The sequence below is a fragment of the Vulpes lagopus genome, chromosome 10, assembly GCF_018345385.1.
Source record: "Vulpes lagopus strain Blue_001 chromosome 10, ASM1834538v1, whole genome shotgun sequence".
In the NCBI taxonomy this organism is placed as follows: domain Eukaryota; kingdom Metazoa; phylum Chordata; class Mammalia; order Carnivora; family Canidae; genus Vulpes; species Vulpes lagopus.
The window spans coordinates 64,445,259-64,470,641 of record NC_054833.1 but is presented as its reverse complement, the minus strand read 5'-3'; the positions used below and the strand labels follow the sequence as shown (position 1 = coordinate 64,470,641).

Here is a 25,383-nt window from a genome sequence, read left to right as displayed (position 1 = left end):
TCCAGTTAGTGGACTGCAGGCTTTTCACATCTTTGAAATATTTTGCAGCTCTGTGAATCATAAATAACAACACAGCAATGCCATACAGTCCTTGACCACAGGTATGCAGAGAAACACTTTCCAGTGGAAGCTCAAGGTCTGCGGGTTCCCCTTCCACTTCCTACCATTCCTACCACTTGCGGTGTGTGTGTGTGTCAGCTTCCTGCCCTCTTCAAAAATTCATATCAACATTGCCTCATTCCAAGGGAACTTAAGTTCTTTTGACTTCTCCTCTGAACCAATGGTAACACCTGCCTGGTTCTCTCATTAATAATGAGCGAAATAGGGGGGACTGGGTGGCTCAGTCGGTTGAGCATCCGACTCTTGGTTTCGGCTCAGGTTGTGATCTCAGGGTTGTGAGATCGAGCCCTGTGCCGGGCTCTATGCTCAGCATGGAGTCTGCTTGAGATTCTCTCTCCCTCTGCCTCCTGCTCCCACTGCTGTGTGCTCTCCCCCTCTTTATCTCAATGTCAAATGAGTAAGTAAGATCCTAAAAAAAAAAAAAAAAGAAGAAGATAGATACAAAATAAATGAGCTTCTGTGCACCTGAATGGGAAGGGGACAGCAGGAATGAAAACAGCAGATATTCAAAGCCATTTTGAAGAAAGGAAAAACGAAGAGCAGGGGAACGGGATAGAAATGAGGAAAGATGTATCAGCAAGGATTGCCTTCACTTTTGGGGCGAGGTGGGTTGAGGGCCTGGCACTAATGGATTGTGAATTCACCCATGTAAGCTGTAGCTTCCCACAGAGCAGCTGGTGGGGGAATGAGCCGCAAGATGTGGGTGCTCCTCCAAGAAGCATCATCAACAGACGAGAATTTAGGTTTTTGTGTCCACATGTAAAAAAATTAAAAATAAATTTTGAGAGTAGGCCACTATCACTGCAGGTTCTGGTTAGAATTCTGGTCCAATGAGGCCAGTTCTGGGCGATGGGTGAGCCTGTGGGTGGGCGGTAGGCAGCCTCTGTGGGAGGCAGGAGGCCGGGAGGCAGGCTGCCTCTCTCTGAGAGGCTCAGTGGTGTTTTCCATTCGAGGACAAAAACCCAATAAAGGCCTTTCTTTAAGCTGCTACTTTTCCAAATGAATCCACTTCCAAATCTCCAGGGGCTGGGAACACACAGCAGTAGAGCCCGTGAGCAAACACCACCTAAGAGAGAATGAGATGAGTTCTCTGCTGCCCCATCCGCACGTCTGCGAAATTCCTTCCAGCTCCGACCCCTCCAAAGACAGTTCTCGGGGGCTTGCTCCACGTGCACTGATGAACTTGTCACTTGGCGGCCAGTGCCACCACCAAGTAAGAAGCTGAGAAATGGAATCATCTCGACCGTAGAAAGAGGCTCTCTGGGTGATGCCCCACCTGTGATCTTAAGATGTCTCCATGAATCTGGAATTCCGAGATACCTCTTTATGAGACAAATACAGTGTGTGAGAGAGGAAGGAACCCCCCCCACCCCATTTCAGAACAGAACAGACGATTGGCAACAGCATGGCGACAACCGTCGCTGAGGACCAAACATGGCGCCACAGGGCGAGGCCCGGGGAGCAGGGCTCTTCCACTGTGAGAGGTCACAGAGAACCACTGGAGAGCGTTGGGCCCTCCGGAGCCCCGCGACAGGTACACAGACCTCGGGGCTCCGCTTCGGGGCTTCAAAGACCTGTCCCCGGGCCCAGGAGAAGCCTGACACAGGCCAACAGCACTTGTGCCACCCAGTCAGGAGCTTTGCCGTCACAAGTCTAACTGGGATGGAGCGTTAGGAGGTCAGAGCGCAAAGCTGAGCGGACACGCGTTCTCCATCCACAGAATAAATAGGTGGCTCACATTTAGGCCCCACGAGCGAAGCCCACCCCTAAGGTTCTGCCTACAAATGGGACACATCTCCGCATCTTAGAAAGCATCAACGGGCTGAGCTGGCTTCATGGTGGGCCTACACATGGCCTTGGAAGCTACAGAGACTCTGGTCACCAGATGACCTGACGTGTACCCAACAGAAAAAGAACTCAGTCCCTGGTAAAGAATACATGGCCTTCCTTTTTATCAGAAGGTGGTTCTCTCTTGTCGTTGGCCATTATGAGGTCCATGCTGAGACCTGCCCAGCACCTGACTCACAAGAAAGGACTGGACACCCAGGATCCTTTATTATTATTACTATTATTTAGGATTTTATTTATTTATTTATTTATTTGAGAGGGAGAGCACACAAGCAGTGGGAGTGGCAGAGAGAGAAGGAGAAGCAGACTCCCCACTAAGTAGGGAACCTGATGTGGGACTCGATCCCAGGACTCTGAGATCATGACGTGAGCTGAAGGTGGACGCTTTACCGACTGAGCCCCCCAGACGCCCTCTGGAGATCCAGGATCTTGCTGGCACTCCATACCAACCTTCTCAGAGGGCATGCGCTCCATCTTTGAAATGGGCAGGGTGAGGCTGGGGGCACTTGAATGGACTTCAGAATGTTCGGCTGTGAATCTCACGTCCATCCCAGTTCTCGGCATTTCTAAGAACCTCTAACATTAAAAAGCTCAAACATAGCAACCATCCCACCAGACCCACCTGACCCATCTCACATTACCTACCCTCCTTAGCTTCCTACCTTCTCTTCCTTTCTGATAATTAAAAAGAAATTTATTTTCCTTTAAGATTTATTTATGTATTTATTTATTGAGAGAGACCTCAAGCAAGAGAGACAGAGAAAGAGAAAGAAACCCAAGTAGATTCCTTGCTCAGCATGGAGCCTGACATGGGACTCAATCTAAAGACCCTGAGGTCATGACCTGAGCTGAAACCAAGAGTCAGACACTAAATCAACTGCACCACCCAGGAGCCCCAAAATGGTCAGCTTCAAAGTTAATTCTTGGAATTATAAGGGGTGTAGATTATGATGAAATAAACATACACTAAATAAATAAATGTGTGTGGAGAGAGCAAGAGAAGAGATTAACTTCGAAACAAGGAGCTAAACCTCTTACTGGTTCCCTGCACTCCTGCCCTTATGCTTTTATTTGAGTTCATTTCTCACTCAATCCTACTGAAACAAACGATCACACACACGAAAATAATCAGATTAGCCTCCTCCAAGCATGGCCCTAATGTCTCTGCCACTGTTCCCATTGCGCACTTGAGCTCTTAAGTTTTCCAGGGGGGCGGTCAGGGCTCCCCAGGAGAAAAGCGCTCGGCCCAAATGCTAGGACCGATCCTCCAGAGCATCCCTGCTCCAGGCGGCGCACCCAAGAGGCTCTGCTGGTGGTATACCCTGGGCTGGACCGAAGGAAAATAATCAGAATTTTCTTCAGTGTGCTTTACAGGTGTCCTATAGACAGATGAGCTGACCGGAGGCCATCCTCTCTGCTCTCCTTCTTCCCTTTAGATACAACCAGGCATGAAAAGGAAAAGCAAGCTGGTTCTCAAATGTCCAGAGAGGCCAGGAGTCACAGCTCAACCTACCTTTGGAAGTGGGGAGAGACACATGAAGCTATGCCAGGCTCAAAGGGCCTCTCCAGTCCCAGAAACAAACAGGCTGATAAATTAGTACAGGGAAGCCTCGGAGCTGAGCCCCCAAGAATCAATTCAGTCGGCTGCCTCTTCTTCTAGCTCATTAACTATTTGAGATTACCATCATACGGGGAGTAGCCTCTCAGCTGGAAATTAAATTAGCCTGGCTATAAACCAGGACTGCGGAGTGGAAAGTATGTGATGAGCAACCCTGGGGTAAAAAACCCCACGACCAAATGCTCTCCCCCAAGCACCATCCTCCTCCTCCGATCCTCCAAGCTGGCCCCCTTCTTGGCGATTTCCTTCCTGAACAAGAAGCAAAGCCTCTCTCACTTTGGTTTGCAGACAAAGGCACAGTAGACCTGGGGCGTGGGGAGGCTCCTGGTGAAATCACAAAAGAGGTGGCTGGAGACAAAATGATCAGAAATGTGCCATTCAGGAGAAAAAAAAAAAGAAAGAAAGAAAGAAAGAACGAAAGAAAGAAAGAAAGAAAGAAAACAGAGAAAATATGGGTTCAGATTAGGAAGGAGGAAAGGGAAGAGAACTGGGGGTGAGGATAGAGTTAAGGGGGCGCAGGGGACATAAACCCACACGTACGCCCCCCACCACCCCTGCAAGTGGTCCGTGCAGGTACAAGCTCCGGTAAGAAGGGCGGCTGGCACTAATTGCATATTCAGAACAGGTGTGTGCCTGCAAAGCCACCTCTTAATTACCGGGTTTGGCATTTTGGCACAGACGGCCCGGCCCTGCTCAGCTTCTAAGAATCCTGGAGCCGGGCGTCCACGGGGCCGTTCTGTTGTAGGTCCGAAGAGCTGAGCAGTGGAATTTCTAATTACATGGCTTTAGGCTTTCCCCTAATGAAAGGCTCCATCCAGACAAGCAAAAAGCACCCAGCTTAGAGGACGCAGGTCCCGAACACATCCTGAGAGGATCTCTAGCACTTGTCTTTTTTTTTTTCCTTTTTTTTTCTGGGTGGCATCTTTTCTGATCACTAGCAAAAAAGCAATTCCCATTTAACGCTACTCAGTGGCATCTTGTAAATCCCACTTCCAAGTTGAAATACTTGGGGGAGTGGGGAGGTGCAGGATACGTTACACTTTGAAGTCGCGATCTTAGGGCTTGCTCCCTAAATACATCAATCCCCCTGATTCTGTCCTACCTTGCTTATTGCATTTCTCCTCTGCTCATCCTTCCCTGTATCTACCACCCCTTTTCAGGGAGATGCTTCTTGCCTTTCCACATTTATTCCTTTTGCCCAAGACCCCCTTCCCCACAGGGTCCGCACACGAACTCCTATTCATCCGTCAGAACCTTACTAGGGTGTCCCCTCCTCTTGGAAGCCTTCCCAGTGGAGATCCTTCCCCACCCAGAACAAGTCTTCCTCTGCAGTATTTTTCTGCCTTAGCCATTCCCCTCTTTTTGCCTGTTTCAAGGCCCACTGAGCCATCTCAACCCCTTCATTCACCCTCAACTCTCTACAGCCAGTCTCCACTAAGTGGTCAGGGTTTTTCTAAAAAGTAGGTCAGATCCAGTCACTCGCGTTCACAGACCCTCCAACTGGCATCCGTTCACACGAAGAATACATTAAGAACATAAAGAGCTTCTTCTCTGCCCTCTCCCCACAAGCTCCTTTGATCACAAGGCTGTGGTCACAAAGCCTTCTCTGGGGACACACACTCCCACCCCCAGGACCCTCAGATATCCCTTCTCTTCATTCAGGCCTCTTCTCAACAGCGCCTCTTGAAAAAGACCTCCTAGGACGGCTCTTTCCTCCTCGCTAACCGTCCTCCAATGCCCTGTTCTGTTTAATTTCTCCTCGTGGCTCTTATTGGCCAGGACATTGTATTTTTATTAGTTTACTTACTCTCCTTTTACTGCTCACCTCCCTAGTACAATATAAACCACCTGAGGACAAGGATCGGATGGTGCTGATAAAATAAACATCCATGAAATGAATCCATCTTTGCAGCCCCAGAGACTGGCACAGGATAGATGTTCCATAAATTCATAAAACATACGCAACCACAAAGAACAAAACCAACACCAGTGGGCATCCTCATACAGGGAGACCCAGAGCTAAGTGAGGTTGTGCGTCCCTCAGGGGCGCCCCTCACACTGGCTTCCTCTGGATGGTCCCTCAATACACCCCACTGACTACAGAGAAGCCACAGGATTTTACAGTCGACACAAACCAACACTGAAGCCACATCAGAATGTCACTGAAAAGCAGCAAGCAGATGGAAACTTCTTTACAGAGCTCACATGTTAAACATTGGGGGGTGGGGGGGGGGGGCGGCGGGAACAATGGTGCAGCGGTTTAGAGCCTGCCTTCGGCTCAGGGCATGATCCTGGGGTCCCGGGATCGAGTCCCACATCGGGCTCCCGGCATGGAGCCTGCTTCCCCCTCTGCCTGTGTCTCTGATGAATAAATAAAGAAAATCTAAACAAACAAACAAAAAAACATGGGGGGGTGATGGTTCAGGCCTAAGCCCACAGTAGAACCCAACAGTGCAATCGCTCTGTGGGGAGGGGGCAAGAGACAGGGTAGGGAGCGCGGTTCGTTCCCTGCAGCCAGGGCTCTCCTGTCTGAGGGTGGAGCACACGGGTGTCCGGGACCCGAGTATGATCCTCGCACCACATCTGGAGGTCGAGCAACCAGAGATGACAAACACCTGTAGGTGATGTGCCCAGCTCCCCCCACACGTTCTATGTACATCCCCGAAAGACACCATCTGCGAAAGAGGAGGTGGCTCCTTTGATCAAAGACCTCAAAATGAACAAAAGTCTGAGTCCTGAGAAGCTGGCACATGTGCTCCCCCCCACAAACGCACTTCTTACAGAACACGTGCAAGGCACCAGCCTGTCCTGTCCTGGCATCTCCAGCTGGGTCTGGAGGAAGACAGGACGCTCAGAAGAACCATGAGAGACGGAACCAGGGGAGACAGGGCAGGAGGAGGAGGGCCCAAAGCGAGAGGCCAGGCCGTGCTCTCCTGAGCCCCCCTCCGCGCACTCCCAGGGGTCATGCAATCCTAGGCCACACCTGGCAGCTACTACTGTCACTTTTACATACAGACATGGAGGCTCCCAAGCTTAGCTGAGGTCCTGGGGGCGGTGGGTGGTAGGGACTCCGTCACTTTGGGAACACGCGTGACTGGGACTCAAACTCGGTTTCTGTCTACCTGTTCAGGATCGGGAGACAGGAGGGCACAGGTTGGGCCCACGCAGTTTCCCCCTTCCCCCTTGCTTCCTCGGCTGGCTCTAAGCCCCCCCCCCCCAAGGAATGAGGGATCCTCCCCCCATAGAAGTGGTTAGGGCACCAGCCCTAAGCCTGCAAGCTTGCAGCCATCGGCTGCTCCACGGCATCTGGCTGGAGAAGCTGGCACTCGGAGCCCGGTGGGGAGTTAGGTAAGAATGGCTCTTCCCCCCAAAACTTCAGACCACAGAGCAAAGGCCCTTTGGGCCAGTCCTCCAGATTACGGTCAGCAGAAGGGTGGCTCATGTCGTAAGGAAGGAAGGGTGTCTGGCCCCCCTCATGAGCACCACGGGGAACAGACCGTGTTCTAAGAACTGCAAACTGCATGTTCCAAGAACATACAAGTCAACCCGCAAAGCTAAGCGTTGTTCATATTAGGAAACCACCCATATGTTTTCTTGTTTTCTCCTCCTGGAAATATCAGATTTTTTCATTTTCCTCAGAAATTGTGGCAAGAGTTCAAATGCAACACTCATGTAAAATCTTTACATTTCTGGGGTACCTGGGTGGCCGAGTGGTTGAGCGTCTGCCTTCGGCTCAGGTTGTGATCCCAGGATCCTGGGATCGAGTCCTGCATCAGAATCCCCACAGGGAGCCTGCTTCTCCCTCTGCCTGTGTCTCTGCCTCTCTCTGTGTGTCTCTCATGAATCAATACATAAAATATTTTTTAAAAATAAAGTCTGTACATTTCTCTAATAAGGGAGACTCAGCTGCCCCCCCCAGAACCCCTCTTGCTGGTAAGATAAAGATTAACAACATACCATTCAACTTCTGAGCCAGCCGCCTCTCCCAATCCCGTATGTCCTCTGCTCCACCCAATCCCCAGTGCTCGGCCAGTTCTCTTTCTGAACCTTTCCCACAGTGCTGCTCCACCCTGAATGCTTTTAATCTGCTTTATGGGACAATCGATCAGCACACTCCTATCCATGCTTCAAAGCCCAGCTCAATGATGGCCTCTCCCTGGGTCCCCCCTCTCTGTTCCCACAGAATTTTCTCCCTTTGTTCTATCCTTCCCCGTGGCCCTTGGACCAAGACCGTGAGTACCTTAAGGCTTCTGACAACGGCTTCACACCTTGTTTCCCCCCAGTGCTTTCAGACTGCTTGATCCATTGCCAGCCTTCAAAATCTGTCCAGTGCGTAAAATCAAATCAGGAGTGAATGAATGGCAGGCACCATATTCCATCAGTAGTGCCATCAAGATGCCCTGGCTGTGACTTGGCAAAAAAAACCTGCCTTACTGCGGGGCACTCAGAAGGCCCCCCACCCAATGATAAGATGGGTATTAAATATCTCGTTAAAAGATACGTACGTAACTTTATAGGAAGGAAGTGAGATAAGAATGAAAAGCTGGTCAGGTATATGGAACAGGGGAGCCCACTCTGGTGTGAAACTGCCTGCCTCCAGACCATGTGAAAAGTCCCTGGCAAGCACTCCCCACCCCCTGCCCCCAAGCAAGAGCTCAGGGCAGAGGTGAGGGGGGCCATCCAAACAGGTGTTAGAATTTCACCCAGGACAAGGACTTGATGGTGAGTGCATCAGAAGCTAGTAAGATCATTCCAGCAAGTTTAGAGCACTAGGAGGGGAAATCCAGATACCCTTGTAACTTAAGTTTCGTACAAACAGGTAAATTAATCCCCCCTCTCATTGCAAAAGGTTTCACTCGCCTCCTTTCCCAGTGACACCTAATCTAAAAGTTTCCTTCATTTCCGGTGCTGTGGGTCCCAACAACTCTTCTGAGTGTTCCCCCCACCTCTTGGCCCCAGACAACAAAAGGGAAAATGCATGTTAAAAAAAAAAAAGTGGGGTGGGAGGGAGGAGCGATTGGCTTGTGTGCAGCTCAAGGCTGCCAGCACTGATCCAAAGCAGAAAACGTTATTTCCTGGGGACCCGTGCAGGGTGAGCCATGGGTCGGGTGCGATGGTAAACACACAGACCCCCGGGACCCCAGGGTGCCAGGTGGGGTGAAGGGATACTTCGCCCCTCCAGACCAGCAAATGCCACTGAGCTGCAGAGACGGAGCACTTACCTTTGAAAGCAGACAGGGGCTTGTTGGAGGAAGGCTGGCCAACAGTTAGCGGCCGGGACACCAGCCAGGGGAGGCCTTCCAAGGAAGGCGGCCCGCAGCAAGACCGGACCTGAAACCCGCAGGAGCAACTCTGCTCCCCCAGGCCTCAGCCTCAGCGCCTTTCTGCTCTGGGTCCCCCGACTTCCTGCAAGCTCCCTTCTTCTTTTCTTTTTTTTTTTTTTTTTAAAGATTTTACTTATTTACTCATGAGACACAGAGAGAGAGGCAGAGACATAGGCAGAGGGAGAAGCAGGCTCCCTGCGGGGACCCCTATGCAGGACTCGATCCCAGGACCCCGGGATCACACCCTGAGCTGAAGGCAGATGCTCAGCCACTGAGCCACCCAGGCGTCCACCTTCTTCTCTTTACTTTTTCAGCACGATCACCCTGGGGTGGGTGGTTGGGGGGTGCCTACACATTAGGTTTGAGATAACCTCACAAGGGAGCAAGGTAAGGAGAGGAGTCTAACCTGCCATCGTAAGGAGCAGCTTGTTTGTTCCAAGGGCTAAAGATGGAGAGAGAGCACAGGGTCAGGGGAAGGAGGCCTCCTCAAAATTCGAGAAACCCTAGAGGCCTGCTCTGCTAACGCACCGGCACCACGCGTGATCAGTAGGTACTGAGTGAAAACAGGAATCTGTACTCAGGGGGAAATGCCAGGTGTGAGAAAATGAAACAGATTTCTCTTTTGTCCTGGGTCTTTTGCCTGCAGTACTTCTCAGAGCCTTTAATATGCTAACATCGAACCATTTTTTACCCCTCAACACATCACCAATCAATCTTCCTAGAACTTTCTGTTCACTGAAGACACTGGAGACAGTAGTTCTCCAAGTGCGGTCTGCAGGGTACCTGCAAACTGTCCTCAAGAGGATACATGTAAAACCTGACAGCAGGCATTTAAAGCTGTTGTAAGTCATTTAGCGGTGCCACAACACCTCAGGAACTGATGAGTGAACTCACGGCCAGGGTAGAGACCAGCGTGGCTGTTGCGAAGGGCACGAGCCATGTGCTGGTCACACAAAGTAGGGCATCGGTTCACAACAGATCGGGAAAACGCGGCCCCGTTTGGAAACATTTCCAAACGTTCCAGAGTTTGGAAACACGGATGGGCTCATCTCTACTAGACACGTGCGGATGTTGACACCAAAGAGGTAAAGTGACTTAGCCAAGGTCATGGAGTCTGTAGCAAAAGGCTGACCCCCAACTGGGGGATGCAGGGGGTGGGGATGGGGGGACACAGATGCAAGAAGAGCCAGTTAAAGACCCAGAGATATTTTTTAAGTAGGAGAAGCATGTCATTCAAACTGATTTTATGATCATGATTCCGATTTCAAGGAGTCCTGGTGGGGAGAGCACCAGGCAAGCTCTCGTGGAATTTTTACAGCTATGTTTAATGAAAACCAAGTCAAATAGGAAAATGCTAATGCCAAAATCTAACAAGAATGTCCATGATGAACTAGATGGAGGAAAGTCAATCCTGGAATAGTGTGTACCTGAAAAAGGCAGGGGAGCAGGGAAGGGGACAATTTGTAGCTCCCCTCTGTCTGGCACTGACCTGACCCAGAACCGGGCATATAACAAGTGAGTAAAGAGGGCCAAGTGGGAGACAATAAGGTGCAGTGGGGAGTGTGTTAAGTGGAAGAGAACACGCCCCCATTCACAGCCAGCTGTTGCCAGGAGGACCCTTGAGTCCTTTGTAAAGAGAAGCATGAAATCTTGATTTGATTGCAAAGCTTCTGAATCTGTCAATATTGGCAATGAATTCACATGTTTTTAAAACCCTGCAAGTGTTCACCCCGGGATTTTGTTTATATTAAATTCAACAACAGGCAAAACTGATCTATGGTGGTGAAAGGTAGGACAGTCGTTATCTTGGGTGCAGGGACAGTGACCAGAAGGGGCACGAAGGTGGACCCAGGAGTTCTTCAGCTTGACTTTTGAGCACTCATCAGGCTGCAGGCTTCCGCTTTGTACACTTTCTTACAGATATGTAAAATAAGAATCTGACTACAAAAAAAAAAAAAAGAGGCAGATTTACAGATAAAATGATAGTGTCTGAGATTTTCTTCAAAGAACACAGAAAAGAAAGAACATGTCACTTCTTCGAAGCGCTGGAGGGAGGTCTCAGAAAAGTAGAAAATAAGCCCATGTTGAGAAGAACCATTTAAGCGAGTGCTATTTCTCCAGATGCCATGATCTTTCCGGAGTTTCTGCACAGGGGGTTGACAAGAGAAGACCCCATCCAGAAGTTTCCATGCACACCGTGGGGCTTGGCATGGGTAAGTGTAAGCGATCCAAGCAGCGAGCCAGCTGCAGAGTTAAGAGCCAAGTTCTTGGACAAAGGCATCGACCGGGTGTGGGCCAGGTCTGCTCTAGGGTGACCGCTTCTCCTGCCCAGGTGCTGGGGACGGACCAAGCAGGATGACTCCACCAGCCGGGGGCAGAGAGGGCAAAAGGGGACCAACAGTCCACAGGGACAGAGAGGATTTCAGGGGGATCCTGAAAACCGAATGGGGGTGGCTTCAAAGAACAGGTGAGAGAGAAGAGGTTGGTGGATGAAGAAACGGAAGGAGGCTGTGGTTGGAAAAGCTGCATCGAATACGCAGACCTCACGTCTGAGTCTGGGCCACCGGGGTGGTGGTGGCAAAGTGATGGTGGGTGCATGCATTGACACGCACACAGACAGACAGCCATCAACACAGATGTCCTTCGGAACAGAAGAGGAGGCTGAGCAGTGGGTGTGGGCAGCAGAAGGAAAAGAGAGAGAGGATATAACCCTGGGGCTACTTTAACATGGAGAAGTCTGTCTTGGGGCAGAGGAACCATGAAGGAGAGGGCCTGCACTGGTCCAGAAGGAACACCAGGTCGAATTTCAGGCCTGCATAGGAGCTCCAAGATGTGGCGTTTGCAGGGCCCTCGGGAGGCTTTGGGTTCAAGAGGCTGAGCCACCTACAGATCCAGCTGTATGACCTTAGGCAATCTCTGAGAGCTTTCCCTTCCTCCTCCAAAACGTGCGGGAAATCACACAGGAAGCATCACTCCCTGCACACAGCAGGCTCTCACTCACTAAGGCTGAGCTATTTTTTTTTTCCCCTCTTGCATCACATAGTAACTGACATTCCCCCCTCTCCTTCCTGTATCTCCTTAGCTCCCTTCCGAAAGCTCCTGGAAGGTAAACTACAAACAAAATCACGTTTCTGGATTTGCACTATTTTGTCACAGGCTTTGTCCTCCTTAAAACCATTTTTAGAGTTACCAGTGATTCAGCAGGACCTGAATTTTTTTTTTTTTAAATCAGTGCTTTAATTGCTTTGTGACATCTCTAAGCCTGTGCAATTTTTTTTTTTTTTTTTTTTTTTTTTTTTTAGGTCACGGACTAAAACAGGCCTCTCAAGGACAAGTTCGTGTCCCTTGCACTTCCTGAGTACTTCCACGCTGCCTGGCGTTGCACCTGACAAAAGCCAGTGCTCAAACCGGGCATTTTTAGGGCACCGGTATTCCTCTGCAGGATACGATAATGACGGATGCAGGTCATGCATTTGTCAAACACACCATGTGTGACATCAAGAGCACCGTTGTAAAAACTCTGTAATGCAGGCTACAGACTCCGGATGATAATGCTGTGTCATGCAGGTTCATCACTGGCAAAACAGGCCATCCTGGTGCTGCATGGTGACCCTGGGGGATGCTGGGCATGTGTGATGCTGGGCATGTGTGAAGACAGGGCGCGCACGCAGGTGGAACGGCCTTTTTGCTCCATTTTGCTGTGATCCCAGAACTGCTTTGAAAGACAGAGTCTAGATATTTTTCTAAAAATAAGTGCTCCAGTGGGACACCGGGGTGGTTCAGCGGTTGAGCAACTGCCTTTTGCTCAGGGCGTGATCTTGGAGTTCCAGGATCGAGTCTCACATCAGGCTCCTTGCAGGGAGCCTGCTTCTCCCTCTGCCTGTGTCTCTGCCTCTCTCTCTTCTCTCTCTCTGAGTCTCTCATGAATAAATAAATAAAATCTTATATTTAAAAAAAAGTGCTGGAGGAATCCTTGTTAGGGGAGTGAAAAAAAATAGGTCGGCGCGATTTGCAAGAGGGTCTCTATTCACCGACAGCACAGAAAGACTTAAAACGGTCATGTTTCAAATCAGTAACAAAGTCACCACCAGCTCCCCGTGCCCGCCCCTCCCCCACACCCACCCACGCACCCACTTGGGGCCTCGGTAACGGCTCAGGGTTGGGAACAGGATGTTTACTTCTTTGTCTATCTGTGTCCACTGGCAGCACTAGCATATGCTCAGTGTCTGCAGGCTTCTAGAACAATCAGCCTAGAGGGCACCAGGGACCCCCAGGAACAGCCCATCAAGAGGAATGGGCTGGACCTGTACCAGGACTCCTTTCCAGCCCTTGAAGCTCGCAGGGAGAGGCCTTTCAGCTGCAGATGGGGGGTGGGGGAAGGCACTGGGAGTGATCAGGGGGTGAAATACTGCTCTCGAATTCTTTTAGGGTATCTCTCCCCCTCCCCCACCCCGGGGGGAGTCTACTTTAATGAACCTAAGGCCCAAATCCTGCATTTCTTCATCTCTCCTGCAGCAAAGAGCACTGGCCTCTGTGAGCCTCCTGCTCTTTTTTTTCTTTTAAGATTTTATTCATTTATTCATGAGAGACACAGAGAGAGAGGGAGAGAGGCAGACACAGGCAGAAGGAGCAGCACGTTCCATGCAGGGAGCCCGATGCGGGACTCGATCCCAGGACTCCAGGATCACGCCCCGGGCCAAAGGTGGCCGCTAAACCGCTGAGCCACCCAGGGATCAGCCACCCAGGGACCCTTCCTGCCCTTTTAATATAGATCATCTCCAGCACCTCTGCAAAAAATCCAGCCCCCCAAAAAGGTGTGTTATCCCAACGCAACAATGGACACCCCGTGCACTGCTGCACCAGAGAAGGGTCAGCTGCTGACTGCCCACCTGCAGGCTGGGGGAGCAGGGCGGCGCTCCGGGTTCCCAGGCTGTGTGTGTGTGGGGGGGGTAGCTGCTGGCCTGAGGGCGCGAGGTGGGGGGGTGCGGGAAGGAGGGTGCCCGGGGGCCTCCGGTCCTCCCCACCCCGGGTCTCTGCCACTTTGTCTTCATCCTGTCACTTCACGGGCCCCATTCGCGGAACTAAAGCTACTTCGGGGCGCCCCCCCCCAATCTGCTGGCTCGCGCTCCAGACACCCGCCGGAGTGGGTGAAGCCAGGATTACAGGGGAACGCAAACACGTGCTGGGTGAAACGGACACCACTGAGGCGCCTCCTCGCGAGGCATCTCGCGCTCACCTCCCCTCCCCGCCAGGGCCCTCGCCCGACTCAGAACTCCTTCAGTCGTCCCGGCCCCGCGCGCCAGCACCCAGGGATTCAGGGAGGGCGAGGCCGGCTCTCTCCACCCCACCCCTCCTCCCCCAGCTCCACCCGACGCAGCAGACATTTCCAGGAGACACACCTCCCCTCGTCCAAAAAAAGAAACTGCGCAGGGGAAGGAAGGAAGGGTGCAAAACGCACCCGCCGGTGCGCTGCGCCCCGCTCCCCGGGAGGACCGCGCGGCCGCGGGGAGAGCCTGCCCCGCCCCTGGCTCCGCCCCCCGCCCCCCCTGGGCGGGGCCGCGCGGAGGCTGGACGCCATTGGCCTCCTGGAAGCCGCCCGGGCCAATCAGCGCGGGGCCGGGACCCGCCGGCGCCGCCCCCCCTCCGCGAGCGCGGGCCGACCCAACAGGTGAGGCCGGAGCGCGGCGGCGGCGGCGGCCGGGTCACGTGGCTGCAGCGGGCGGCCCGGGGGCGGAGGGGAGCCCCCGCCCGGCCGCCGGCCCCGCCCCCGCCCCCGCCCCGCCATCTGTCTCCGGGGCTCCGCGGTCCTGGCCCAGATGCCGGGATCCCACGCGACACAGGGACCAGCGCGCCGCCTGCTCCAGCCGCGGAGCCATTTTCTGTGCCGCTGGCTGCGCGCTCGGCCACCTCCCCGGGCGCCGGGTCGGGCGGGCGCTCCCGGGCTCCCCGAGACGGACGGACACGTGGCCGCGCGGGGGGCGGGGGGGCTGTGCGGGGCCCTGCGGGACGCTTGTCACCACACCCTTCCTCCGGCCCCTCGGCCGTGCAGTCGGGACTGCGTGACAAGCCTGCTGCTGCTCACTTGCCTTCCCCACATTTCTTTTCCCAATCTCCCATTTGCTGCCCCAAACTTCACACGGGCCAGAACAATCTTTCAGCATTGTGCGGGCTCCTGAGCAAGTGTGACCACGTCCAGACGCGTGGGACAGAGACTGGGGGCGAGGGGGGCGCTGAGATTCTGAACCCCCCACCCCCACCCCCACCCCAGTTGCTTGCTTGAACGCACATAGAATCATTCACACTCTAGTCAAAAGTGCTTTAAAAGTACTGATCCCCTTTGGCGAGAAATGGTCTAGCCTGGGCTGAAATAACCACCGACTTGATTTTGTTCAAAGCAGGCTCTTAATTTTAACACATCTGCTATATTTAGAAGCGAAGTGTTTTATCCCAAGAACTTCTGTTGCAGAACAAATGTATCAAGTCACAACATGTGTGTGTGTGTATATATATATATATATATACACACACACACACACACACACAATTTTTTTTTCATACATACTTCTTTTATAATGCAAATAGAAAACAAATTCCCCTCTGGTAGTCCCTCTAGCCAGGCAGGCCCACAACCAAGATTTTTAAAAGCAGCTCTCTTTGGGAGCCAAACCAACCCTGTGCAGTACACAGCTTTGCTCTTTACACGTTTTGCCCATGACGCAATGTAAATTTTTTTGAATGACCCAGTTAAACTGATGCTATTTTTAATAAGTTTCAAGTCACAAAAATATGCATTTATAAAGAATTTAAGATACAGGTATAATGGAATTCAGTAACTCTTATCTATGTGCAAAGAAAATTAATGAGAGAGGTATTACTAGCATTAGCAGTATTTTAACACAGCTTCCTGGCTGCAATGAATATTATTTTACTATCCTGTTACCAAGCTGGTGATGGCTCCTCACATGCTAAACTTTTCCCCAAGTCTAAATTCAGGAAAAAATAAAATAAAATCCACTAACATCAGTTTTATTTGGTGTTAAGTTTTACCTCAGGAGAGTCTGAGAGCACTAGAAGATTTCTAACAAGGTAATGTTTTAAATATTAGAAAAAGCTTCATGCTCTACTTCCAAGTAGCTTTCAAAGATACCAGTATCTCATTTCTTTTCGGTCATGGTAAATGTTTTCATTTGAGGTAGGCAGCATATTGTATTCATTACCCTTGAAAATATGCCACATACTTGGGGAATTCATTTTGCTGGGATTCCTGACTATCCCAACAGCCTAGAACTGAAATTTCCCTTACTGTCTGAAATCAGCCACTGTTAAATGAGAGAGGTAGCGCCCTATTTGGAAACTAACTCTATTCACAGCAAAAGAAATGCTCATTATGCTCTGCCTTTGGAGTAGACATTTTGTGTTTCTGTCCATCAACTTCATTTCCATGTTCATAGAGTGAGGACATAAAGTATTGGGAAACTATTGACACAGAAAGCAGTGGGCAAGCAATCTTAGTCACGTATTTCAGTCCTGAAGCTCGAAATAAATGCCACTTGCCTGATTCATAACACTGGCTGCCTGATGGGTTGTGTTTGTTGGCTTCTTTTTTTTTTTTTTAATTCCTGGTGCGCTCTTAATTCTAAATAATTTTAGTGATTCAAAGGGTCAACTTCTGTAATCGGAAAACCTTGCAATCCACATGTTTTAAACAAAAAGGTAAACCAGCATAGGTATTTGGAGTGAGGTACTGTGGCGTACTGATTTTTCTAAATCTCAAAAAGTTTTTCTTCGAACAAAACCAAAACACAAAACTAGAAAAAACAGCTGCGACAGATCACTTAAAACAAATCTCAAATGGTACAGCTTTAGCAGGGAAAATACAGAAGTATTAGTCCTGTATTACATTGCAAGTTTTTAATACTCAGGGCTCCGTTAAAAAGGTAAAATCTAGTTTAGTCATAAACATTTAATTCCTAATTATAATATATTATGTTACTGCATATTTTTAAGACCTAGGCTAATTTTTTAAAGACCGGTCCATTAATGCCATATCACTTTGGAAAGCAAAGTGTAATTTAATTCATACATTTAAGCATTTTATTTATCTAAAACAAATAGGTTGCTATTAGATATTGACTATTTTATTAACTCAAGAGCATCTGGGAAAACACTTATGATTAGGTTAATTTATGTTATATTTTCCCCTCAACTTGTAAAAGATTAATCAACCATTTTATGGTCTAATTTAGGTGCCTAATTAAAACCAGAGTTCAACACATGCTACACTGTCTTGCTAATAAATCTTGACAGCTTTGTAACATGATGGTTTGTATTTCAAATTGTTGCATATAAATGTAGATTTTTTGATCTTCACCCAGCAGCTTGAAGTGAGTTGCAGATTTGGTTTTAAACTCCAGGACTGAGAAAGTGCAAATTACTTCAAAAAGGATTATCTCCAATCAGATCAGATCTTAAATTTCCCTCAGTGAAGACAGAAGCAGTCCTTGCCACCAGGTTTTCAGAACTAATCGAAGAAAATAGGGAAAAATTAGTTTTCTCGACATTTGTTAAATTGAAAATGCAGGAGAAGTTGCTACTTTCAGCTATTGGGTTTCAAGAGAGAGTTCTGAGGCTGCTGGGTTTTAGACTCAAATTCTAAAGAAATCTGCTCAAAAATTGGTAGTTGTAATTGTCTTCTGGTTAATGAGTACAAGTTTTCAATGTTGATTTGCGGCACTGTATTTTTTTTTTTTAAATGAATAAATCCATTCCAAGAAGTTCTGGAACATCTTACTTAACCCTATCTCCTCCCATACCTCCCAGCCTTAAAAAAGGCCCATGGAAAAGACTAAATCTACTCTCAGTAGGGACACTCCCTATGTTTTCTCTGCCTTTATATTTTTGTAATTTTAATGACTCCTTTGACTCTGTCCCATGCAGCAGAGAAATGAAACTTGTATAGTGTATTATCCTTACTCTACTTATAAACCAGCTCTGGATGGAGTAGCTAGTCTATCCTGGAGCTGATACTCTTTTAAACTGATTGACAAAGTGAGCAATCTACATTGAGGTCATGGCAGGGGTGTACAGGAGAAAATGCAAACTCTTTCAAAGCAAAGCTAGTTTGGAACTCATCATATATAGGACCAACAACATGCCTGGGTCACTTAAAGGAGGTAAGCACAGCACAGGGTGACCTCTGGGGCAGGACTGCCTGGGTTGGTGGATTGGCTTTGCCACTTTTCCAGCTGGGAGGCCTCAGGCCAGTTGCTTAACCTCTCTGGGCCTGTATTTCTTCGCCTATAAAAGTACCTACTTCAGAGGATTGTAATGAGGATTAAATTTGCTAATCCTGTAAAACTTGAAACAGTGCCTGGCACATAGGGAAAACATTTAGTAAGTGTTAGCTATCAACATTATTAAACCACCCACACACTGTACTTTTGGGTTTTTTTTAAATGTGGCCACAGCATTGAGGTGTCAGCTTATTTTGTACAACCAAAAATGGAAAGAAGAGTCAAGGTGGGGAAGGATCCGACACCATCATGACTAAGGCATACTTCTCTATAAAAAACAAGAATCACGCAATAATTGGCTAACTTAATTCCCAAAACGGGGGCCATTAAAATTCATGAAAATCTACCAAACTTAAGTCAAAGCAAAAAGAGAAGACATGAAAGAAGGCACCTATTTCATTTTAAAGTCAAGGTTTCAGTCAACGTTCAGGCCTCTCTTGGCCTATGGGAGGGTCTCCTGAACCACTGCCCCATATTTCTCAAACACCTTCGCAACCTTGGAGCAGAAGGTAAGGGCCAGTTTCACCGAAAAGTCCTGATGAGCCACTCTGTGGGGTCCTTGCAACACCTACTAAATTTGGGAGGCTTCATCAGAGGGAGAAAAAGAGCGAGCTGGATAATGAACTGGAAAAAAAAAGAAAAAAGAAAAAGAAAAAAACCCAACCACCAACCTGGAGAGTCTTAATCCCAGACCAAGACAAACTCGGTCTGGGCAGGTGAACCACACCCACCAGCACTTTTGAATTTTGTAGCAGGCAAGGCAGCTAGCTGAAAAGCGCCTGGTTTCTGGCGGGTGGCAAGGTCAGCGCCCTGTGGCCACCCTGCTAGATGCCCCATCCCACCCCGACCCCTCCCGGCCCGGCCCAGAGTGGCTCACGAAGCCCAGGGCAAAGAACCTGCACGATCAAATTCGAAGACTTCATGCAAAAGTGCCCAGGCCCTGGGTTTACTGGTTAGGCCACTAGCAGGACTGCCTATCGGCGGATTAAACCCATCAGCGACTTGCTCAGACACAGCCAAACCCTCGCTCTCCTGCAGACTGGCCGGCTGACTATCGGATTCAACCAACCGTACTCATAGTTGCTTAAATGCCTGCAAAACGTCTCCCCCCCGCTCCTCGTTTCGGCTTCCGAGGACCTGTTTTAAAACCACGTCTCTGAACTGCAATGCAACTCTTTCGGGTTAATGATTATCCAGGCGCTACCGCAGTCTGCAGCCTGACCGTGCGGGCGGCGGGGAGCTGCAATGGAGGAGCACACACCTCGGGGGCGAGCAGCGAGGCTTGGCTGAGCCCCGGGAAACTCCGGCCGGGCCCCGGCTTTTTAAAGAAAACTGTTCTGGGACAGGCGTTTCCTCTCGGGTGCGGTCTGTTTAAAGTTAAAACGGCTGCCTTCAAAAAATAACCGAGTGCACACATTGGCCCAGGCATCCAGAATAGTCCAAATCAATTAAAAAATTAAGCAAGCAGATGGTATGTAAGAAGACTTATGGTGGTGGCGTTTTATAGATTTATTTTTTAAATTTTTTTTCCTGGAAAACAGGCATTAAGCCTGCGGTCCCGCCGGGCGCTGCTGGAGCAGCCCGGGATCGCGGCGCGCGGGGCGAGCTGCGCGGTCTGCAGTTTGCGCCTCCTGCCTGCGGGGTCCGCCGGGGGTGATCGCCGCGGGCCCGGGCACCCCCCGCCCCCGGTGCGGCAGCTCTGGCTCAGGGGAAGACGGCGAACCCCCCGCCGACCCGCAGCGCAGCCCGCTCCCGCCCGGGGCTCCCCGGCTGCGCTCCCGGCGGCAGGCGCGCGGCGAGGCTTTCCGGGGCGGCCCCGGGCTTTATTCGGCACTTTGGAATCCATCAAAAGGAACGTGGCAGGTGGAGCGCGGCCGCCTCGGAGCCTGCGTGCATCTTCCTGTGGGGATTTCCACTGCCCGCCCCGGGTGCTTCTAGAAGCGCCTGACTGGACGGGTTCGGCTCCTTTCCTGCCAGGTCCTCCCAACCCAGCCCCTAGTTTTCTGATCTAAGAAAATCCCGGGCTGCCTCCGGCCGCGAGGTGGATGCCTCCCCACCCCCCCACCCCGGAAGGGAGCGCTCGCCAACAGCCTGCCAGCCCGGCCCCCCAGGACCCTCATCCCGGGAGGAGGAGAGGCGCAGTGGGAGCCGCAGGAACAACAATGCGCTCAGTGGCACCGCCTAACCGCCCGAGAGGCCCCCGCGTGCCAGCCGGGCACCCGAGCGCACCGGCGCGCCCCGCCCCGCCCGGTGGTAACCACGGGATCCCCCCACTGCACCGAAGGGAGCACCGAGGCGCGGCGCCAGCCCGAGCCAGGACGCGCGTCCGGGCCGGGGACTCCAGAGCGCGCGGTCTCACGAGCGGCGTCCACGGCCCGGGAGCGGTGGGCAGCGTGACTGTCACGGCTGGCTACACCTCGGGACCTGGGCAACTCCTGACAATAATAAAAACATTAAGGACAAAAGAGAGGGGGGGGGCGAGGCTGGGAAGAGAGCGATTTTAATCCGCTGGGTCAGCCCCCTTTTTCGCTCTCCCGAGGCCGAGACGGGGGGGATGGGAGCAGGGAACGGGGTTCGGCTCGACTCTCCCCTTTTGTTTTCCGAAGTCTGGACACCTCGGGGGCGCGGAGGGCGTCTGCCGGGGACTCGATGGGAGTCACACTTCGGAGGGGTGGGGGTGATGACCAGAGGGAACGGGTGGGGGCAGTCGGCCCGGCCCCTGGTTGGCGACCCAAGTTCCCGAAGGCCAGAGTGTGGACCCGCTGCCCACCCGCGCCTCCCGGGAAGCTCGAGCAACCCAGAAGCTCCCTCCAAAGACCGGTAGCTTTGGAGAGCGTTGCGCAGAGGTCGCGATGATGACCCTGAGGGCCGCGGCCCCTTTGGAGACCCGACCCACACCCCGACCCGAAAACCGCGCTTCCGGAAGCCCTGATCTCCGGGCAACGCGCATCTCTCCATCAATGAAACCCCCTACGCGCGCGGCGCCCCGACGTGTACCGGGCCCGCGGAGACGCGCGTCCGTGCCCGCGCTCTCCCGGCACCCGGGCGCCGGAGGCGGAGGGCAGCGAGCGGAGCCCGAGGCGCCCCGGAGCCCTCCAAGCTGCGCGCCGCTCCCCGCCGGCTGCAGTGCGCGCCTTTGCCCGACAGGGACCAGCACCGCTCCACGCTCCGCGCCGCCCGCGGGTCTCCCCGCCTGCCAGGCGGAGGCGCCGGGCCGCCCGCCCAGCTCACCCTCCCGAGCCCAAGCAGCCCGCCAGCCAGGCGGCTCCGACCCTCCGCGGATTCCACCAAGGACCACGATCGTAACAAAAAAAAGTTTGCAGACACCGTCCCCCCCCCCCGCCCCCATCCCCATCTGGGGAGCAGAAGTTGCTCTAGGGTGGAGACCGCGTCGGGCTGGGCGCACCACGTCCCGGGCTCCGAGAGGGAAAAATAAATTAAAACACAAGCAACACTGGATCGCTTGGTTTGCGCAACGGCCACGACTAGAGGGCTGCGCGCTCCCCTGGGCGCCATCCCAGTCGCGGGGCCCCCTTCTTTGACCAATTCGAGGAGCACCGTGGGCCACGGAGCCGCCGGAGCTCCTCGAGAAGTTTCTCTGCGCCGTGGAGAGCGCGGAGCCCCGCGCACCAGCCCCGCGCACCAGCCCCGCGCACCAGCCCCGCGCACCAGCCCCGCGCACCAGCCCCGCGCACCAGCCTGGGGCGGGTTCTGGGCGCCGCGGGTTCTCCCTCCGTCGGTCCCTCCCCGCCCCACCGGCGGTCGCGGGCTGTGCCCCTGTCACCTCCCCAGCACACGCCACCTCTCCCTCCCCCCCTCTTCTGCCGGTCCCGATCGCGGCCGCCGCCCCGGCCCCCGGCCCCCCGGCCCCCGGCCCCGGGCGCAGACTCACCGGTACCAGGCGAGGCCCTTGTCGTAGCTGCGGTCGAAGAAGTGGGGCTCGGCGCCCACGGCGCGCACGTCGGGGTGCACGCGCAGGAACTCGAGCAGCGCCCGCGTGCCGCCCTTCTTCACGCCGATGATAATGGCCTGCGGCAGCTGCTTGCTCCCGGACCCGCTGAAGAAGCTGGAGATGGAGCTGGGGGAGTCCGGCGACTCGGGACTCGGCTCCTCCTGGCTCGCGGCGCCCTCGGCCGGCTCCTGGCCCGCGGCCGGCGGGGTGGCCGGCGCCGCGGGGAACGGCAGCCTGGGGGCAGTCCCGTCGGGCCCCGCAGCCAGGGCCGGCGGGGCGTGGGCGGCGCGGGACCCCGAGCCCAGCAGCAGCAGCCCCGGCGCCGCGGCGCACGAGCCGGCGCACGAGTACAGGAACATGTAGAGCCAGACGCAGAGCATGGCGAAGAGCAGCGCGAGCTTCCTCCTCACCGGCGGCGGGGACGGCGGCGGCTGCGGCAGGAGCCGGCCGGGGACATCGAGGCAGGATCGGCCGCCGCTCAGGCGCTGCCCCATGCGCAGCCCGGGGGCGCGGCGAGGGACATGGCTCAGCACATGGCGCGGGCCCGCCGGGGCTGTGAGCGCGCAGAGGGTTCCCTGGCCCGCAGGACGCCGGGGCGGCTCGGCTTATTGCCCCCGCGCGCCCGCCGCCGCCGCCGCCGCCGCCGCCGCCGCCGCCGCCGCTGCTCTTCCCCAGGTGGCGGCGGCAGCTGTAGCGGTGGCGGCTTTTGACATGTTGCCCGGAGGAGCCTCAACTGGAAGGAAAGTCGGGGTGGCGGCAACTGCTGCTGGCCAGGGGCTGCTCCGGCCCGGGCGGGACAACGCCGCTCCCCCGCTCCCTGCTCACCGCAGACGGGGCGCACGGCCGCTCGCCTCCTCGCGGTGCTGCCGGCCGAGCCCGGGGAGCGGCCCCGGCACTTCCCCGCGGAGGCTGCGAAGAGCTGCGCAGGAAGAGAGCGAGAGACCGAGGTGGGGGGCGGGCCCAGCCTTCCGGAGTGACGGGCCGCTCCGCCTACCAGGAGCCCCGAGCGCCCCGCGACGACCGGCGCTCCGCGGAGCGCGCGGCAGCCAACCGGCTCCCGGAACGTGGGGGTGTGGAAAGGGCTCGGGGCGGTGGGGAGAGGTCGGGGGCGCCTATTGGCTGCGGGGCGCGGGGCGGAGCCGGGGGGCGGAGCCAGGGGCTGGTGACAGGAGCGGAGGGTCGGAAGGATGCCCGAGTGACAGGGCGTGGGGAGAGGTCCGGCCCCGCGCAGCGCAGCCGGGATGCGGTGCGCCCCCGCTCCCGCGCACCTTTACGCGCTCGCTCCCCGCGAGCCCGCCCTGGCGCGTCGCTGCGCTCGTGTCGGGACTCGAGTCCAGATCCAGGTGTCTGGCCGGCGGGCTCGTGACGTGTGTGTGTGTGTGTGTGTGTGTGTGTGTGTGATGTGCACTAGGAAGGGGGTGGGAGGAGCGAGAGTCAGGCCACGGCTGCTTGCGGCCCCCAGGCCCCGCCGCCCCACGCCGCGGGGACCCGGATAGGGCACCGGTTCAGGCGGTTTAAGTGGCGAGTTTGTACATGGCTGTCAAACTTTATATAAAAAAACAGTTTAAAAAGTTTTTCCTTCTTATTCTTTGCCAGGACTTGATCTCTTTGGGGCTGCGGGTGGCCGCCGAGAGATTGGTGTCAACTGTCCTCAAGAAAAATCTTCCCTACGTTCCCAAACCGCGGGGAAAGGCCGGGCGGGGTCGGGCAGCGAGGGAAGAGGTTTAACCGTGAGATAGAGGCCGGTGGAGAGTTTCGTGGTCGGAGAGGGGGTGTGGAAGTCACGTGCAGGAAGTTTCTGTCCCCGTACGAGGTTTTTTTTGGGGGGGGGGGCGTCATGGTTTACGACGCTGTTTTCCCCCGAATCACCATGAAAGGCAACATTCCATTCTCCTTCATTGGGGGGACAGTGCGGTTTGCTGAGCTGTCACCCCGATTATGAGGTGGTGTTCTTTTCCCACCGATTTTTTTTCTTTCTTTTTAAGGCAAAGTCAATTTGGAGCTCATCGATCGCTGAGCTGCACGCATTTAAGCCACCAATGCAGCAGGGGTGAGCTGCTCTCCCCGGTTCTCTGCAGAGGGGACCCCCGGGGACCCAAGCTTCGGCGGAGCTGCAAACCCTCACTCTGCGGCATCCTGGACCCGGGAGTGTGGTTCAGAAAGTTGTCAGCGCCGGCCACCCCCGCTCCGGCGCGGCCAGCGGGCCTCCAGCGCCCGGCCCCGCGCCTTTCCGGGACAGGATGCTCCTTCCGATTCCGACCCCGGCGCGGCCCCCAGGGGGCTGAGGGCCCCCTCCCCGGGGTGACTCACCGGCAGCAGCCGCCCACGCTGCTGCAGATCCCGGTGGGCGCAGGCGTGCGCGGCGGCCGCGCCCTGAACCCTGGTCCCTCTGCCCGCTGTCCCCCGGTGTCCCCGCGGCCCCACAACCCTTCCTCTGGGGCGACTTCCCCTCTGGCCCCAGCCCTTAGCACACACCTCCGGTTGGGAAATGGGCCAGAGAGGGGCGACGAGGACCCGACAGGGTTCAGATGACCCGGAGGCCACGGTGGGACCCACGCGCCCCGGGCTGTCCCCTGCGCCACCTCTTTGCAACCTAGACATTTTCCTACAAAACTGCTGAGGGGGAAATAATTTAGGTAGAGGATTCTCCAGCCCCTTTTATATTCGCCTGGGGGGGGGGGGGAGTAGGAGGAAGGTGCGGAGGAGATGCCTTTCTACCTTTTCTTTTACCTTTGTCGCTGGGATGTTGTTTGTTCTTCAGAAATGACTTACTCGGCCTAAGTTTTAAATTCCGTTAGTTAATTATTAATTTATTTAAACTTCGAAGACCCCCTCCCCCCAGAGTGCGTTTCTGAGTCTTAGCCCAACCCTTTATTTTGCAAATGGAAGAAGGGAAGTGTGTCTCCAAAGGGTGTGTCTCGTAATAAATTCATATTATTGGGGGGGAAGGGCTGTGAGCTTGACTTTTGAGAGATTTGAGGGAGAGGGTAGTAGTGTTTTGTGATGTGTGTGTTCTGGCGAATTGTGGGTACCGCTGTGGCAAACATCAGGCCTGGTTGGGTGTGAATCTTCTAGTTTTATGTATGTGTGTTTCTAAGGATTTTGAGACTCCCAATAAAAATGATCTCTGTCCCGAGGGCTAGAGAAGCCCTGGGTGTAAAAGAAAAGAAGTAGAGGGTTACAAATGCAAGCCGCCGGATCTATTTAGGGCTCTTTTTCCCTGGGGGG

At 53.8% G+C, this 25,383-nt stretch overlaps 1 protein-coding gene across 1 annotated transcript in view; it reads right to left on the bottom strand.

Annotated features, from left to right (window-relative positions):
* LOC121500554 (heparan sulfate glucosamine 3-O-sulfotransferase 3B1) overlaps window positions 1–23,122 on the bottom strand; it is a 43,078-nt gene extending 19,956 nt beyond the window's left edge. The window contains exon 1 of the mRNA XM_041772329.1: window positions 22,096–23,122. Within this exon, the coding sequence (XP_041628263.1) occupies window positions 22,096–22,649 (554 nt within the window). The 5' untranslated portion in view covers window positions 22,650–23,122. The remainder of the gene's footprint in view (window positions 1–22,095) is intronic.
* Window positions 23,123–25,383: the final 2,261 nt, after the last annotated feature.